Source organism: Acanthopagrus latus, chromosome 1 (assembly GCF_904848185.1).
Source record: "Acanthopagrus latus isolate v.2019 chromosome 1, fAcaLat1.1, whole genome shotgun sequence".
NCBI lineage: Eukaryota > Metazoa > Chordata > Actinopteri > Spariformes > Sparidae > Acanthopagrus > Acanthopagrus latus.
The window spans coordinates 2,943,619-2,963,530 of NC_051039.1; the positions used below are offsets into that span (position 1 = coordinate 2,943,619).

The window sequence follows — 19,912 nt, forward strand, 5'->3', positions numbered from 1 at the left end:
GAGGACAAACTAAACTGAGGATGAGACTAGAGGGACTAGATGTGCAGCAGTCATGAGGATGACCATGGAAGACCTGACAAGGACACACACACACAGAAGAGACAGAAAGAAAAAGGAAAGAAGAAGAAGAAGAAGAAGAAGAAGAAGAAGAAGAAGAAGAAGAAGAAGAAGAAGAAGAAGAAGAAGAAGGATCCGGTGAGAGAAAAATCTTCTTGTGTTACATCTGAAGCACAAACATTCATTTTTCCCCATTTCCTTTCTGTACTTGTGTTAGCCAGTCAAAGAGCTGCAGACAGGGAGCCCTCACAAACACACACACACACACACACACACACACACACACACACACACACACACACGCTAAATATTAGCCTCACACAACATCCAAGGGAAAACATGGCTGCCCCTTAATTCAATGCAATCCGAGCATAACACACCACAAACACGCTACAATACACACACACACACACACACACACACACACACACACACACACACACACACACACACACACACACACACACACACACACACACACACACAAATGCACATTAAGGCATATGCGTGACAAACTGACATGTTGCTGTCAGTGGACACAAACACGAACACTCGGTGTAAATCCTTCATGACCTGCAGCCGCTGAGCTCAGAGAGTTCGTGACCCAATGGCACCCAGAAGGTCGTAACCATGGCAACAGGCCAAACTCTGCCAGCTCAGGAGGAAAATATTTTAATCGTCTCGTTTAGTTTCTCTCTCTCATTCCAGGTTCATCCTACTAGCTAACTTGCCTGCAAACTAAGAAGTTAAAGTGTGTGATGACAGTGACGTGACTCACACACACAGCTCTTCATTCTCATTTCTCCAGTTTTTCACGTTCTTCTTTTTTACCTTTACTTTTTTTATGTAATCACTAACAGCTCTCCAAACTTTAATTTGCTTTTCTGTTCACAACCTGATGATCTTTTTCTCAGAGAAATCGACTGCTAAACTTTCAGACTCAGTACGACTATTTTTGTTGGACAGAAAGATGATTAAAATGAAAGGATGGAGGACTGTCTCACTTTCAAACCACATAATCAACTCCATCTTTTCCATCCCTTCTCTTCCTCATCACCTCCTGTCTTTTCGATCCTCCTGATACTCCTTCAGTTCTGCCTCTCTGTCTTCAGATACAGATCCTGTTTCTTGTACTGATGTCACCTCAGTCTCTACTCTCTTTCCTTCACTACACCCGCTGCCTCTGCTCTCCTCTCCATTACTTTCACCTCTGCTGCAGTAATCACTCTCCTTCCTTACTTCATCTCTCTTCTCCTCCACCTACACATCAGCCTTTGCTCCATCTTCCTCTACATCTCTTCCTCTGCTTCTGTTTCTTTACTTCAACATTTGCCTCTTTCCTTCGCCATATTTCCTTCCCCTCCCTCCATCCCTCACTCCTTTCATCCACTGGTGAGCAGAGTGCTTGATGGAAAACCCCACCGGTGGAAAGCAGAAGTGATGGAGGGATGGAGGGAAGAAAACAACTAGGAGGAGGATAAAGACAGACGATAGGGACAGAAATGTGAGCGGTGAACACGATTGTTCGCCGTCTCCCTCCAATATTTGTCTAAGTGTCAATCTCGGGTCAGCGATTGGTTGTTTGAACAGTTGTGTGTCTTTTTCCCATCGCGCTTTTCAATCTTCTCTCACCGTGTCGGCTTTACTTTGGACGGACATGACAGGAGAAAATCACCGCTGACCTCCCACAGACACACACACACACACACACACACACACACACACACTGCGGACCGAAGAATAACAGTGGAGGAGGTTTGTGTAGAGGGAGTGATGGTGTCTGTCCTGGTATCCAGTGTGAGGCTGTTACCACAAACAGCAGGCAGCGTCCCTCCGTCCCGGCTTTAAGAAAACTCAAATTCTGGGAAAATCCTGCTCCTGTGTGTTCTGTGATGACGGATTTCAGCCCCGTAGTTAATGTAAACATAGAAATGCATGCATGTGCAAATGGACTGAACACACGCAGGCATATCCGCTGTCAGCTGGACGCTTTTCATCCCCTCCAACGAGTTTGTATTGTGTGTTAACTTCTAGCATGGGAAACATTTGTAGGGCTAAAGTAAACATAATACTACTACAGTGTAAAATGCTTTTAGAGTTAAAAGGTGGGTCGACTGTGCAATCAGCTAACTATGACCCGTGTTTACGTTCTTGTTTGGATAAAGTCCACAAGAAGCAGGAGTTTGGGGTGATTAGATTAAGTAAGAACATGAATTTCCTGCTGTGAAGCTTAAACATGAACAGAGGGTGTAAATTAAGCCCTTTAAATCAATTAGGGGGATGGGTGGGGGGGTGGGGGGTGGGGGGGGGGCGTCCCATGCAGCGGCCCTGGGTTCGAGTCCCGGCCTGAGGCCCTTTGCTGCGTGTCACTCTCTCTCTCCCTCACATCCTGTTTCCTGTCATATCTCAATCTGTCCTGTCAATAAATCCATATAAAAGACCAAAATAAAAATACATGTTTAAATCTATCTGTGGCTCTCTGGGCTTCCACAGACTTGGATTATGCCAGACTAACAGTACGGAGCCATTTTATGTTTTTATTTCAGTTGTTTCTTACAGTTTAAAACACTTCAGTCGTTCAGGAGAATGCTGCAGCGCTCTTTTGCTGTTAAGCTCCAGAAATGTTTTTTGTTGACTATGAAACTTGAACTGACTTTTCGTCAGCACACGAGTGGGATAATGACTTAATTTTAATTCTATGGGTGAACTGTTCCTTTGACATTAGAACAGCTTGTGGTGGCAACTTTTCAATTTGATTAACCAATTTAAACATTCAAACTGCTGCATTATGTTTCAAAATTGAAAGCACAACGTTAACTCATGAAAGGTCTTCAGGTTAAACGAGAACGTGCACACAAATACAGTAAAGAAAACAGGCGGACGGGTGAAGATCCACAAACATCCAATTATCTTGTAACACTGCCAGACAGCAGACTTGTACAAAGACTGCATGAATGCAAAACTGTCACATAGATAAACACAAAGTGAATTACTGTAATGTGCACACACACACACACACACACACACACACACACACACACACACACACACACACACACTCTCTTTTATACCTCAGACACTCCAAAAAATAATTATGTCACTCGATAGCCCTCAAAAACACAACACACACTGCGGCTGTATGGATGCAAATCTGTGTAATTAGTGCGCAGGCACACACACAGAAACAGACAATTATACAGTACACATGCAAATACGAGCAATTAACCGACACATTCACAGACGTACCACTCCAGCGTGATCTCGCTCTCTCTCAGTAAATTAGTCGGGTAAACGGCGAGGTCACATTCAGGTTAGCCTCTAAACAGCCGCAGCTCGGCAGCTGCCATCAGCACCTCTGTCAGCTTCACACCGTTAATTAGCCGCCCTCAGATGCCAATCAACTGTGCTAATGAGGACAGTGCTGCCTTTTCGCCTAATGAGAGAAACTCTCCAAGTGTCTGAGGGGAAAGTTACCGCAAGGACACACACTGAAAGACACATTAAATCATGACACACACAGACACAGACAAACAGGAAATCAAATATCTAGTGTATGTTTCACTTTCACTCGTGCATTTTACAACCACAGCTTGACTTCATCCTGGTGGCGTTTTGCAGGTTGGGGTTATGCAAGTCCAAATAATGTCCAAAAATAAAGATAAGATAGAATTTTAGTTTGTCACAGAGTTTGGTTTCTCTCGGGGTAAACCCTCTTCCCGAACAAATCAATAAAGGATCTCTGAAAAATAAAAATAAACCCAACATCTGCGACACTGTCCGAGTTGCCTCCAGCACCGGTCGACTGGTCGTCTTCATGCACTCTGTATGCTGCAGTGTGAAAAACACTAGAAGAAGGCCGCTCATTGACTTCAGTGATTGAAATTCAAAGTTAATTCCCATTGCTCTTCAATTAAGAATCATAATCACGACAACCCCAAAGACATTTCTGTGGATAAAGGACATGATGAATACAAGTCGCTACCAGAATTCATTGTAACTGACTCTAAATAAACCGCCCACAGTGGCTCTTCTTTCTGTGGAGGAAACATTAACATATTACATCTCTTAAGGCTACAGAGGTGATTATCTGTTCTCAAAAGAAACATGATGAATAACTTTCTGAACTCTAACCAACTGCATGTGAAGCTGTGGGAGTCGGTTGCATCATTACTCGCTGACTTCTAGTCTTACAAACATGTTGAACGTGTAGGATTCTTTAAAAAAATATGCATCTATGCTTGTTTGCTGGCAGTTGTTTCCTGCCTTTGACCACCTGCTCATGCTTTACATGACCTAAGAAAAAAAAGAACCAACTGGCTCATGAAAGCGCTGATCCACAGCACCTGCAGGGGTCAAAAACTCACCTGGCCCCTTGAAGCACCCTCAAACAGGATCACATTCAGATTTGTGCCAAATTCAAGAATAACATCCTCAAGTCTGACCAGCGATTGGATGGTACACAGGTTTTTGTTGTCGTTTACATTCACTGTAAATATTTTTTTGCAGATCATTGCATTGCACAACTCCACAGAGTTGACAGACAGTAGTACTAGTCTAGGCCAAGTTGTCTGTCTGAATGAAAGAATCCCATCAATCCACACCTGCTGAAGCTCTGTTTCCACTGGCTAACCACACAGTTCACCTCCAGGTCAAGGTGAGTACATGTGTGAGAGATATCTGGCTACACTCCCATAATTCTTGGGTTCCCCTGGGCGAAAGGGAGGTGCTGGGAGGGGGCACCCTGGTACACGAACATACACACACACGTATTCAGAAAGCCTCTGGCGATCATCAAAACAGACAAAGGACTGTTACTGGGTGTGGAGCGAATCCTTCACACAACCACACAGAGCCAACAAAAGACTGGGAGAGAGAAAGAGAGGCAGAGACAGAGGGTCCCAAAAATCAACATGGTAGAGAAAAGTGAGGACGGCGCATAAGGGAGGAAGACAAGCTGACTGGAAATAAGGACTGCAGAGAAAGCTGTGATCACGGTAGTTAATGTGACAGAAAACAACCACAGGGAGCCTCCGAACACTGAGCAGGTGTTGATATGACAACCTGCAGCAGTATGATGAAATGTAACACGAAACCAGCTATTCAAGTCAACTGTAGCTACACCATATTGAGGGAGCTAGACGCAAACGCCATCGAACATCAAAGACAGAAGCAGAAGACAATTAACTAGTATCCGATATTCTGTCAATTAAATTTGTTAACTGTTTTGTTCTGTTCTGTACACGCGACAGTCGGATCGCTCCTCTGTGACTCCTCCTGAAGTTTCTTCCATCTCTGTTTTCCCCTGTTAAAAGGATTCAGGTCAGAGGATGTCGTTCAGTGTACAGATTGTGAAGCCGACTGAGGCAATGTTGGGATCGGAATTTGGAATTGGCTAAGAAAATTGCGATTGGTGTAGCTCTGAAAAAAATAACATTTTTGTCATTTAATTGTCATTTAACTCGTGTTGTCTGCCATCTTGGCTCGCTCAATTGTTAGCTGGCTGGTAATGTTGAGCAACGTCCGTAGCTAGCTAACAGACATAAATACATCTTCATGTTGGAGACATGTTAATATCTTATACCAAGTTAATCAAATGCATACACGCTATTGGACGTTTTCGACACCATCTGCAACACATGAACTATAAATTTGATAGTGAAAGCAAATTTACAGCAGATTAAAAACTATTTATCATACAGACGGATGTGGAGAGACAAATGTAGACAAAGAGTGAGGGAACAAAACACAGTTTTGCCAGAGAGAGAACAATGCACACAAGCAAAAAGCAGGCCAGTGTGTGTGTGTGTGTGTGTGTGTGTGTTTCCGAGGGACATGGAGGCTTTATAGAGTCCATCAACACAGCAGGAGGAAAAGAAATCACTCCTGCTGGAGGAAGTGCTAATGGCCCCGCACTATATGTGTCACTCTATGTGTATGTGTGTGTGTGTGTGTGTGTGTGTGTGTGTGTGTGTGTGTGTGTGTGTGTGTGTGTGTGTGCGTGTGCGTGTGTGTGTGTGTGTGTGCGTTGATTGATCGAACGTGCCAAGTCCATCTCGGCATTCCCTGATGGGAGCCAGAGTGTGAAATTGCCAAAAAGGCAAAGAGCAAATAATCAGGACAGACATTTTCTTTTACCATTCATCACTCTCATGCCTTCTATTTGTCTACCCGCCCTACACACACACACACACACACACACACACACACACACACACACACACACGTACACACACGCACACCTGTTCATTTGCACCTTCCGCCTGTAATTAGTTGTATTTTTCATGGCTGATAGCCACTTTACTCCTCAGAGGAAAAGTAAGAGTGTCTCTTTGATCCCTCACATTTTCTCTGACAACCACTGAATCCACACAAGCACAAACACACACACACACACACACACCACTGCTGTCATAAATGGATCAATCACTGAGAAAAGTTAATTGAAGCCCTCCGTTGTGTTTGCTTTTCTTTCCCTCTCTCCAGCAGTGTTTGTGTGTGCGTATCCAGGCGTCTCCAGGCAGTAGCAGCTACCTTCACCATCCGACGCCACAAACACATTTCTAACAAAGGCTTCTGAGCAGCATGTGTATGAGTGTGTGTGTGTGTGTGTGTGTGTGTGTGTGTGTCTGTGTGTGACACATTTACCCGCATAGTAACCAACTGAGTCCAAGCTTTCAGTTATTAAACAAGAAAAAAGGTTCTTTGTGTGTGTGTGTGTGTGTGTGTGTGTGTGTGTGTGTGTGTGTGTGTGTGTGTGTGTGTGTGTGTGTGTGTGTGCTCGGTTGTCAAATTAAAGCTCGACTGTGCCTCCTGCTCCTGTGGGACTCTGTAAGTGATTTGTGGCGCTTCTGCTGTCCGAAGGGAGACTATTTGCAGTGTTTTCTAGGTGAGAGAAATGGGTCAATTTTTGATCCAAAAACCAGAAGACACGAAGCCTGAATGTCTCTGTTACTCCTCTGTATTTGAGATGGTTTAATGCTTTAAACCAAACATTTATCAGTTGATCTGTATATGAGCTAATATTGTGTACAATGGTATGAAGACAAGGTATGTACAGAGGGTAAAGGAGTATTTTACTGAGGAAACTGTGTGTTTGGAAGCAGAAAACGCACTCGTTGCAGGATGAATTAATTTTTTTCCAACAAGAGAATTCACTTAGTCAGACAGGCAAACTAAACACAGAGGCGGTAGAATAAAGAAGTATGTCTACAGTAGCCAACCATTCTCCCCCAAAATGAAAATACTTTCCTCCAGTCGACTCGCACAACAATCATTCATCACGGCGGCGGAACAATCACAGTTTGGGTTTCATGGGGAACAGAACAGAACTCTTAAACCCAATAACCTAAATTGTAGGCTGCACACAAAAAAGCACAGAAACAGATGAAGAAGCCAAATTCGATGAAATGGTGTGTGGAGAGACGACGAGAGTGAGTAACAAGGACTGTAAACTCTACGTGAACTTCGGCTGAGCTGTGGTTCTACTCTGAACTATGGATAATAACACAGTTCTGTCTCAGTCACGGCACGTCCACTATTTTCCCTCCTCATTGTCATTCTTGTTGTCAGGCATCAGTGTCTCATCTTGTCTGACTTCTAATCAACCGCTGAAATTATTCTAATGACAACGATGGGATGCAGCTATCAACACTGAGCCAGTTCCTAATCTAGAACCAGTTCTCTGCGTTCCGACAACCTAAGAACCGGTTCCACAGCAGCACCAACACTTTGCTGGTCTAAAACAAAGAACCGCTTCTGTCAGGAGCTGGGGGCGAGGTTATCGTGGCCAAGGAACAATTAATTAACAATTAAAACTGCCGATGACTGCCATTTTTTTTTAAAACAATAGCTAGTGTAGCATGTTCTGATTTATCCATGGGAGAATAAAGACAAACGGGTCCTAATGGACCCCAAATCGAAGCAACAGTAGTGCAAGAAGAGGCACAGTGACTGTATGATCTGAGTCTACGGTGGCTCTCAATGCCTGCTGTCAAATGATTCGCAGCTTGAACCATCTTCTATCCAGCACTAGCATTAGCACCAGCCCAGAACCAGCACTCAGTCCCCAAATACAACCGTGGACTGTCAAACATTTATATTGTGTAGCTGCACCTTAAAAAAAAGTAGGAGGTACGTCATATGCCTTTTCCACCAACACTGAACCAGTTCCATTCCTGTTTCACATTGAATTTTTACATGCCATGAGCCTAAAAAATCTTTCAGGCTTTCGTTGAACTGAAGAGCAAACTGCAGTGGGCGAGTCATATTCTACAGATTGCTGTGCAACGCCCTCTGTTGATGTTGCATCCTTGATTATAAATCTTCTACACAAAACTGGTGGAAACGGGGACTGGTTCGGTGGAAAATGCAAAGGTTCCAATAATCTTCAAATGGGACCAGTTCAAGAATCTGAGCTCATTTGAGAAAAGGGGCAACAGAGGGAGCAGGTGTGAGATTTAGAGAACAGATCAGATTAAGTGTGCAGCTTTTATGGACTCACAGTCGAGACAGAGCTTCGTTCTTCTGAAACAGCAGCTCTTGGAGTTGGCCGAGTCGGTTCTTGTTGAGGCGACTGGGTGAATAAAAACATGTTGGATCAGAAAACGTGTAAATGTCACAGTTGTCGTCAGTTGATTCTCTGTGTTTGTACTGTGTATGTGTGTGAATGTGTGTGTGTGTGTGTGTGTGTGTTCTCACAGCCTCTCCAGCTCCTTCAGGTCATCAAAAGCTCCTCTCTCAACGTTACCGATCTGGTTCTCCATCAGATGACTGCAATAAAAATTTAAAAAAAAGAAGAAGATAAATATGTTATAAAAAACAAACATTCAGCACAGATTGTTTGTGTGTGCTCTGTGTTTTGGTAATGATAATGGAGCCCAATAACACGCTGTCATTTAACAAATGGTATTAATATTGACACGCTGCACACAAACTAATTCAACTGTAACATTGTTCACCTTCTCATTAATCAAACTGAACAAACGAAGACTCAACACACATCATTCCTCCCACAGTTGCTGCTGGGGTCTGTACATTTGATGAATACACTCCACAGACTTCCACATCGTAAACCACTGGTGTAACACTCAATCCCCTCCTGACAGCAACGAGCCCCGGGCTCCCAGCGGGCCGCTAATCTGTTTTGAGCAGGCCTCCGGAGATGTCATTAGTCCCTGGCACGTCTGCCTTTTCACACCTCATGTCCATCACTGACACTCAGCCCAGGCCCGGTCCTCCTCAGGTTTACGCAGGAGACCAGCATCAGTGCAGCCTCTCCCAGAGGGCACCGTGTTTCCAGGTCAAAAGGTCGCAGATAAACCCCTCCCTGTTGTTAATCTGAATGACACTGACACCAAACAAGCACCTAAGGGTGGCTCATGTGTCACGGCTGAGCCAAAGCATCTTTCTGTTCCCTTCGGCTTTTCATGGGGCCACAGACATGATTCCCACATTCCTGCCAGACCGAAGAAATGTGGGAAAGAATCTCTGCTGAATGCATACGAGCTGTCAACAAAGAGCCCGACGGACGTCAGAAGCTCCAGCTCATTATTTTCCAGAAATGTATTTGTATATATCGTATGTTTAAAAGGAAAAAAAAGAAAAGAAAAGAACAAAAAAACAACTAGTAAAATGTCTAAACTGTTGTGATTGCTGGTTTCAATTGTAAATGTACATATTTAAACGTGCACGCAGCTGAATGAGTGAATGTGGCTGTGACTTACAGGACTCTGAGGTGTTTGAGACCAGAGAAGTCTGTCTTGGTGACGACTGTCAGGTTGTTTCCATTCAGATCGCTGCAAAACAAACGGGACAACAACAGATTAGAGAACAGGAAGCAAACCGTGAACAGAAGTCAATATCAGGACCGTAATACGCTGTGGACAAAACACAACATTTGATGATGTCCTCTTGGACTTTAGAAACACTGATGGACATTTTTAACAATTCCTGTCATTTCATAGAACAAACAACTAATCGATTAATCAAGAAAACAATTGACAGAATAATCCACAATGAAAGTAACTTTGTAGCTTTGTCAAAGATTAACAGCTCTGTCAAACCATCAGAAAATGTTGTAACGTCCATCATCAACAGTTCGACCCATTCAGCGTGTTGCCAACTATCGGGTGTCAGCATGTGTGAAGGGTTGTATTTGTGCAGGTGTTCAGATATTAGCTTCTGTCCTGATCAGTGTTACAAAAGAAGCAGATTAAGCTTCAGTGGAACTCACTCCTGCTAGTTTTTACTTTGCTGTAAAGAAAATTAAATAAATAAAGTACAACCAGAGGTCTCCTCAAATTCAGGCTCTTCCACTTGGAGTTAAAAAAAAGGAAAGAAGATCTTTCCTCGAGGAAATTTTCTTTGAAATCACACTGTAAAAACATCTCTGTACAGCACGTTGTTTCTGGTCTTTGAAGGTATTTTCACTCAGTTTGTAGAAAAACCTTTTAGTGGGAGTTCACTTTTAGGACAATCTGCGTTTTTTTTTTTAAAACTCTAAATCCGCAGCTTAAAGTTGTGAGAAAACTGAGGAGACTGTTTCTACCAGACATGTGTTCAGACGTACAGTATGAGATTCCTTCCGAGATGAAACAGCTACTGTTTGACAGGAGTATCGTGTTCCTCCTCCACTCACGCTGACATACAACCATTTTTCAAATTCTCTCTGCTAAAGCTTTACTCTGTTGCACTCATTCCAAGTCACTCAGAGCAGAGGCTGCAGACAAAATGACGAAATGAGTTTCCAGCCATTTTTTATACACACTTTAAGTATAAACTTTTGTCAGTGTGTGTTATGTTATACAGTCCTTGTCCCGGCACACTATCCAACACAGTCGTAGAGGCTGCTGTTGGCGGGAGGGGGTTTAACCCTATGACCTCATTGTCTGCGTTGATGGACATTTGCGAAGAAAGAGAAGGGATGATGTCACTCTTCCCACGAGGCTTTGTGGAAGGAGAGGTAAACCGAACCCTGCGCTCGTACCTGTGTGTGTCTCTGTGTGTGTTTGTGTTTGTGTGTGGAGTGTCATGTTCCCCTACTACTGTAAAGGGTGGAGCAGAGTGTGACCTTGTCCCGTCCTGTGTAAAAGAGAGAGAGTGGATGTTGTGGTTTGGGTGTGTGAACTGGATCCACGCTAATGGAAATACAAAGAAAACACCTGACAACGATGAAAATGGGAGAAAATACACTTTCATACTGAGAGAAAATGAGCTCTGCACTGAACAAAAAACACTTGTCAGCGTTCCAGGTGTTTTCTGCAAATCATAGCAACTTGAAAGCAGGGTTGCTAATGTATTTCAGGCATTTTTTGTTATTTTTGTTCAAATTGAATTGAATAAAAATGTCTTATCATTAAATTTGGGCTGAGCTACATGTTTGGACAGCCTACTTGTGGGTCTACCTACTAGAGTCGGGCTGTCAGTCTCCTTTGGGTACTAAAAATACTCCTGTTCTTTGTTTAAGTTCATTATGATAATGTCAGATATTTTCTTAAATTAGTAGCAATGAAAACGATGTGCTGCTCCTCTTACAACACATTTGTTTTAATATGTTAGTGTTTCATTGCTATAATCATTTCTCCTGACCACGAAAACACTCCCTTCTTAAAGTAAAGTCACGTGAGTAAAAACCATCTTTGTGTGCAAAAACGTATTCTAAAGTTTGGCTGAAAATAACTTGAAGGCATTAGCAGTCGGAGTTAGAGGCGATCTTTTCAAGTTTTATTCTTTTCAAAGCAAAATTCCATCTTTTTGTTTCCCTTGACGGTGTTTCCTCACACAGCTGCGGCTGAGCAACAGCAACACAAGAGGGAATTTTGTCCCAAAAAGACTAACTTTGGAAAATCCCCACTTGATTTGACCAACTTAGACAGTGTGTGACAATTGTGTGTGTGCACACTTGGTGTGTGCATGTAGGAATATAAAGCATATCCACTAGAGACAACTCCTCTGCTGGTAATGTTCTCCTGGAGAACGTGCAATTTTACTAAGACTGCAATGAAAAAAAAAAAAAATACATAAACGTAATTATTGATTAATTCCTAGTTATTTTCAGGATTAATCGATTATCATTCTGTCTTCAAAGGGTTAAAAAAAAATGACACAGCTCATTATGATTTCCAGGATCCACTAGTTTGTCCTCCATTGTTGTTGTGTTTTGCTCTGTATCTGCTGCTCATCCAATCTGATAAACTGTTACTGTGGATCAATCACCACATGCCATCCTCACCCTCTCTCTAAGGAGCCAGCAGAATCAGAGAGCAGAGTATCATAATGACAGGGATTTAGAAAAGAACAGACATAAATTTGCCTTTCTTCTCTACAGAGAAAGTGGTGCTGCCACACATTCTGCCTCCTGCCAATGCTCGACTGTCATTGGATGCATGTTATCAACCAACATTTTTAATAAACCCTCAAGTGTTCATCATGATGTTTGGCCAAAAATCTCTGGTAGAGAGTCGTGGCAGTGTGTGTTGCTTTGGCTCTCACAGCTGCTCCAGAAAACCACACTCTCCAAAAAGTAACTGCCTTGTTCTGTGCAGCATCACACGAGCTGGAGAGGCAGATTGCTGCACTAGAGTCAAGACGATGCAGGAGGAGGTAGTTCTGAGGGACTGGGAGGAAGCAGGGGATTGGCTGGGACGGAGGGAGGGAAGGATGGGTAGAGACGGGTCGTGGCGGGGGGTCCAGAATCACTCCCTGGATGTGTGTGAAATCACCCCGACAGTTAGACCGCACAGGCAAAACAGGCATCAGGAGGGAGAGGGATGTACAGTCCAACAAGGGCTGACCACATTGTCCCACACTGTGTCAGCATGTGTAGACCCTCAGAAACCCCAAAATACCAGCCGCTAATTGCACAATGATTGTATCATTTGTCTTTGCTGTATGAGGAGAAGGAAGGAGACACGAGGGGCGAGAGGAAGACAAACGCGGCCCTGATGAGGCGTGGTTAATTGAGTTTTGTGCAGCATGGCGGGGTCAGGGGTCAGCTGAGCGACAGACTCCCCTCGAGTGGCGACTCTGCCAAACAATAGCTCATTAAAGCAGAACGCGTCTCACACACACGCACACACAAACACACACACAACCACAGCCTCAGTGGGCAGCGAGGCAGTTGATCCGCTCAGCTCTGCTCTGCACTGTTAGATCTGACATGGAGGGAGAACAGGAGGGGGGCGAGGGAAGCATGATGAGATGTGTGTTGTGGGCAAAATGTACAGTGGGTAGAAACATTTACCCTGAAGCAGAGCTGGGTATCAAACCTCAATATTGTTTGAATCCACATGAGGATCAAAAACATGTTGAGCGTCAGATTGTCTTGATTATTTTGCTTACGTTGACATCATTTTTTATATATTCTTCCAAATTGAAAAAGTAGGATTTTGTAGAAAAAACTGTTTTGATATCAGTACAAAAACTCACCAATTTAGTGCTTTATGCTGAAGAGGCTGAGAGTGAGTGAATAGGTGAAAAACTCACCCTGAGCCTTCAGCACTGCAGCCTGCTGTGCAGACAGATCCAGGTTTGTCACACGTCCAAGTGAGCAGCACATTAATATCAGTGTCTGTACATCCAACTAAATTATCTGTATCCTTATTAGTGCTCTAAATGGGGGAGGGCTTAAACCAGACATGGCTGTTCGTTTAAGCCTGAAACTGATATGGGTTGATTAGAAATTGCTATATTTCTTTGAATATTAAAAAATAATAAATAAATTATTATTATTATTATATTTTTGTCACAATATGCAGAACATTAGAATGATGGCACACGTGAACATGGAAGTGGCGTCCAGTGTGTATAATAAAGAGGCACGAAGCTACGATGATTCAGATATAAACAATCATAATGAAATCAATGAAATCTAAACACGAGCCAACACTGAATATGATTGTTAAAAATCTATATTTGGTCAAAAATAGACATCACGTATGAGCTCAAAATACCGGCCATCCGGATCTGCATTTTAAAAAAATCCTTTGAACGACTCGTATGAACACACGGTGCAGTAGAATGCATTTGAGCATACATGTGGCCGATCGATGCAAATGGATCATTTTAATCTGCAAATCAATTGCGCATCTGTGCAGGATGCTGGCACCAGCACATCACAGTATCAAGATACAGTGGTCACGAGCACAAACAAAATCCTGCTCTCCACAAGACCACAGCCTCTGAAGAGAGAGGCACAAACACAGCAACTGTATACAGTCTCAACTGGTCTGAATAAACAAGAAAGAAACCAAACACTGCTCCATCATCTACTTACTACAGATCTGCAGCCTGCTTGACATGATTCACATCTAAAAACAGTGTTTCTCAAGCTGGTTTTGATCACATTCGGACAAACCACACTGCAGTCCTAGTGGAAGCGACAAATCCGTGAACCTAATCACATCGTCGGGACCCTGGTGTCAATATTTGGTGAAAACGTCCATTAAAATGGCCGCACTCACACCAAGTCAAACAAAGTGAAGGACAGAAATCCACAAATACCATGGTAACTGCTCCAAACACTTCCCACAAACCCTTCTTAATACCTATTCAGAGCCCTTCTATGCAACCCTGGGGTGGTTTCTCTCTTTGTCTGGTCATATGAGAACAGAGCGATCAGTACAATGTTGCTGAGCGGAACATTTCCAACCAGCCCTGGAGCGGTTCATTTGGACCAAACTCTGACCATGGACCAGTATCCCACCCAGATATTTGGTGAATGAAGCAAAAAGTGGCAGCAGCAAATATTCTGCTGATCTGGACAAACTCATTTTCCTGCCCAGGACGGTACGAATGTTGTTTCCAACCAGCTGTTATTGATAAGTTAAAACCGAACTATACTGTTATAATTACCAAGTCAACACTAGACTGTACTGCAGATATAAGAACAATCTTCACTGTCACCTTCTTCTTCCTCTTCCTCTCTGTAAAACCTCCTTCACATCATCCTTCCTCTTTCCCCTCCATCACCAGCCCTCCTCCTTTTTCTTCATCTCCCTGCTACCTTCCTCCTCTTCCTCCCTCCAACAGCCTTAAACAGCTCTTCCTCCCTGTTCCTCGTCCTTCTGTTCCCTTCTCCTCATCCCGTCTTTCTCCCCAGATGCAGCACAGTGGATGTGTCTGATGTTAGCGACCACACACACACACACACACGCACGCACACACACACGCACACACACATTCAGGTCTAATGACACTTCATTAGCAGCATCTTTCCCACTGAGAGGCTGCGGGGGAAATGTTGAGATAATTAAAAGAGATGGACAGAGAGAGGGAGAAGCTGAGGCGGCAGCGGTAATGGAACTGAGAAATGGTGTGTGTGTGTGTGTGCGCGCGCATGTGTGTGTGTGTGTGAGACAGGAAGGGAAGGACCGTGGAGTGATAATGAAACACAAGGACAATAATTCACGTAAAAGAAAGAGTTCAGCTTTTTATCAGCTGACGTATTAAAAATCTATCATACTTTTCAATAATACCTGTTGTAGTAGTATCTAGTCGGACTCAAGGGTTTGGTTACTTTTACGTTTTTAAGAAACTGGAACAGTCTCAAAACCTTGAGGTGTTGCTTAAAGCACTAATATCAAAAACATTCATATGCTTCCTGAGTTCTTTCCAGAAACAATGTCCAGGTTCCTCAGGATGGTCCGCAGACCTCGCTGTGGACAGTTTCTCCAAGAAACATTTTCACAGTGAGGTCTGTCATTTGTACGGAGCTGTCATCACCAGCGAGGCCAACATTCCTGGAGAGTCATAAAGCTCCCAGGAAGTCACAGTCAGTGTAGGTTAGGTCAAATCTCCACTGAATTAAAAAATCAGTACATTCATAAATTTAACAAAAAACAGAACTGTGTTCTCTGTGTGTGTTCAGTGTCCAAGTGTGCATGAGGCAACATCAGTTTCTCACTCTCTGCACAGTGTGTCAGATCCTCCTCACACTCCATTAGTTGCCTCGCTGGCAGCCACACATAATGACACATAAACACTCACACACACACAGATACATGTGTAGCTTGATTATTATTTTTCTCAGCGAGTCGCGAACAATTTATAACATGATGTTTCAGAAACAGAAATAAACAGTCACAGTCTGAGAGCACAGTGTGTGACTGAGTGCTGTGTTTGAGTGGTGACTGCACACACACGCACACACGCGCACGCACACACACACACACACACCCAAGTCTCTCTGATGAAACATCTGAGTCCGACGCAGACCTCGACCTGCACTTCCTCACTCTCTCCTGTACGTACAAACACACGTCGACAGAGTTTATTTAAACATTTCCTCTTCCTGGTTTTGAGTCCGGTTCGTTTAGGTTCGCCAATGACAGTGAAAACTGGGAGACGTTCAGTATCAAACTCTGTCCATTTGAGTTATCTGCATCTAGTTTTTGTTTGGCTGCTTACGCACACCACAAACGTGAATTTTTAAATCTAGCCATTTTGCAGAATCAGACTTTTTTAAAAGCCTGTAGGCTTCTAAATCTAAATCTGTCTACTTAAGATGAAATAGAGGGATTTTATATAGATATTTTATTTTATTTTTATTTATTTCATGTTGTTTATTGTGGTCTGAGAATACCTGCTTGGCCTGTTTCTATTCCTTTAACAAAAAAGATCAAACTGTCTGTGTCTCTCTCCATACTGTTGTTGGACCATTAGAATAACAATCTTATCCAGTCAGTGGCAACAACAAGCAGCTTTAGTTGACATTCTCTGACGGTCGAGGCTGCCCTGAAGGATTACGTTGCAGCCATTTTTGCCTGTTTTGCATTTGAATTTGAAAACTTTTCATACATGTAAGTCATATAGACACCAAAACATGTTAAAATAGGGCCCAGGTTTAAACATTTAAAGCTATAATCAGCCTTTTAGTAAACTATGAGGCTCACACACTGGATTTTACCTGAGAATACGTTCATGAGTGTATTCACAGACATTCTCTCTTTCTCACACACTTTCCTCTTCTCTCAGCTCAAGTAACCATGCTCATCAGGGCCCACAGGGGCATCCATTTTTCACCGTTGCCATGACAATCCAACGAGGAGGGGGTGTTTAGTTTAACTGGTGCAGTCACCTTGATAAATGACCCTCTTATTGCCGCCTGTCTCCCAGGGAATACTGTACACACACTCTGTCTCCCTAACACACACACACACACACACCACTGATCTCTCTCCCAGTGGCTAGCTGTCCAGCTGACACACACACTCAGATCACTTTACATGCTAATTGGGCGACAAGCCCTTTAACAAATAGCTGTTTAATGAGTTGGTCCTCTCCACTGCGGGGCAGAGCCTGTCTGAGTCCACAGGACGGGAGCCGAGAGCTCTGGGAGGAGGAATCAGCGGTCAAGAGGTCACGCTGGGCATGTTTACATACACGGAGTTACGTTTCATTGAGCGTAGGTCTTATTTGTTATAAGGGTCAGTTCACATGACTCAGAAAAATGTATATTGATTTTTGTTGCGATAAGTCCAGTATATAAACTTTACAAAGGATATTTATTGAAAGAAATGCGAGATAACATTCATAATTGTGTTTTCATTAGTTTATAATCATCTGAGACTCCTGTCCGCCATGTTGCACCGCCATGTTTATATGGTAGCTCAGAATGGACAATCCATATCCAGACCTCACACCAATTTAACTTTTGTTTGTCGAGTACAGTAATGGCATTTGTGTGTCCAGGCTCAGGACAGACCAGGAGTAAAAATGAATAAAAATTAAAGAACATGCCATCAAACATGACACATTTATTCTAAAATGTGGAGAAAAAGAAAACTGAAGCCAAGACATTCGGGTATGGATGTCTGTTTTTTCCTGATTACAGAGCCTTAAATTTCGGCCAAGATTTGCTGAGAGAGATTTAAGGCTACCTGTTAACCAGACACCAACTGCGATTGTGATTTATAACGACCAGTGTGATGTGCAAAGGTGAGCCAGCAGAAAGGGCCAGTGACCAACTTCCTAAATCATGAACATCAAAAGCTATGGCATCTGAGTTTTTTTTTGCCTGATTATCATATAGCTGTTGCATCGGTCCAGGATCAGGATGACACTGTGTGACCGATCCCGGCGTAAACTTTCAAAACTAATGAAATTCTGTTTAAAGTTCATGACATAAATAACACTTTTCTGCTCTACTGAATGAAACAACACCCACATTTATACCAATATGACCTGAGACTGATCTATTCGGGGTATTTTCTCCAGTTTCTCCACTCTGTCACTTTGTACAAGAAAAAACCTCCAGCAAGGGAATGGTTACTATCTCCGCATGTAAAAAGGCAAACGAGCAAGTGGGTCTGCAGGCTCAGAGTTTTTTCCAGGCCATTTCTCTTTGACCAGGAGGCCCAAGCCTGCATCCCCGATCATAAAGCTATCAGCCTCAGAGGGGAAAACATCCTCCACGCTACAGTAAACCAGAGAGGAGGCAGGATAATGTATCTCTGCTGGCACCCCTGACAATCATCAATTATTCACACACAGGCACTCTAGAACCTGAAATAAACACACACATTTACAATGTACAAACACATACATGCTGCACTGAGAGTCCCATACAGTACACACTGTATAGGGTACACACTTAGAGCGGGAGGGAAAACGATTTTTGAGAGTGTTTCCTTATTTATATACACGTAGTCCACACTGCAATGTTCTGTAGGTTTTTCTTGAGGTTAGAAGATGAAAGTTTCTCGAGTACAAGACTTGAAGATGCAGGTGACATGCTTCGCTTTTCTGGGTGCATTTGTTTCTGTGAATAATTGGCAGGAAAGTAGATGACAGACCTGATGTTGCAGTAGCGTGAATAACAGTGGCAGTTCATCAGAATCAAACAGCGGGTGATCGTTCAAGTACCAGCAATTTGCACCAACATTCAGCAATCATACGAGGAGAAATCAACTGCAGAACACGCAGTGAAACCAATAAAAACGCCAACTGTGTCCCAGCAGACCAGACAGCAGCAACATCACATTAGGTTTGTTGAGAAAAGAGGAATGACCATCAAGTTTTGTTTTTTTTTCAAATGGAAAATTTGTTTTGGTCCCACTGCTTATCTGGCTCTCTGGGAAACACAGGACACCACCAATCTTGTCAGCCAGTGACAAGAAGCTGGATTCCTGTAAGTCTCATGAAAATTGGATCGATATATCAATTCAGTCTTTTAAAGTAAAACTTTTGATTACAGCGATGTGTGTCATTCATCAAAGAGTTGTGAAAACTGCATCTGTAACGCCAGAGGTACAATCCTGGTACGGCACTATTCTGCGCGTTCACACCTGCGGGTAGGTTATAGAACTCAACGTTGTTTGAATGAATTATGGTCTTTTGCTTTATAACTATAACTAGCCACTAAGCTACCCTTACACTGTGATTGCCAATTTATGATTTGTCCCACAATCTGATGTATTTAAATGTTTAAGTCTCCCCCTTGGATGGCATATATCAGCTTACTGTATGTCTGTCTACCTGCTACTGTCACAAGTGAATTTCCCCGATGTAGGATGAAGAAAGGTCTAACAAGAACAAGTCCAGTAGTGGCGTTGCAGACTGGTAGGGTCGGCGTACAGTTAGCTGATGTTAGTCTATAAAGCAGCGCCAATGGCTCGCTGATGAAACAGTGTTGTTATCTTTATTTGACAACTTGATTGATGCCATAAATGTGTGAAGGAATTGTGAACGTCTTTCAGATAAGATACAGTTTAAAGACCAAACCAACCATCTGATTTTTTTTGCAGTGATGGCTTGGGTCCTGCCTTTTTAGTAATTTGACAGTCTCAATCATATGTACAGCTTGAAATATAAACCAAACAAATATCCCCCTATGTGATGATGAACATCTGCAGTACAC

The 19,912-nt window shown here is 43.0% G+C and overlaps 1 protein-coding gene across 10 annotated transcripts in view; it reads right to left on the reverse strand.

Annotated features, from left to right (window-relative positions):
• The window catches only part of LOC119018836 (slit homolog 1 protein-like), a 56,216-nt gene that overhangs the window by 31,375 nt on the left and 4,929 nt on the right, over positions 1-19,912 (reverse strand). For all 10 annotated transcript variants that reach the window (XM_037096893.1, XM_037096842.1, XM_037096861.1 and 7 more), the window contains 3 exons: positions 9,780-9,851; positions 8,755-8,826; positions 8,558-8,629 (listed from right to left, as the gene is read on the reverse strand). In XM_037096893.1, the coding sequence (XP_036952788.1) occupies positions 8,558-8,629; positions 8,755-8,826; positions 9,780-9,851 (216 nt within the window). The remainder of the gene's footprint in view (positions 1-8,557; positions 8,630-8,754; positions 8,827-9,779; positions 9,852-19,912) is intronic.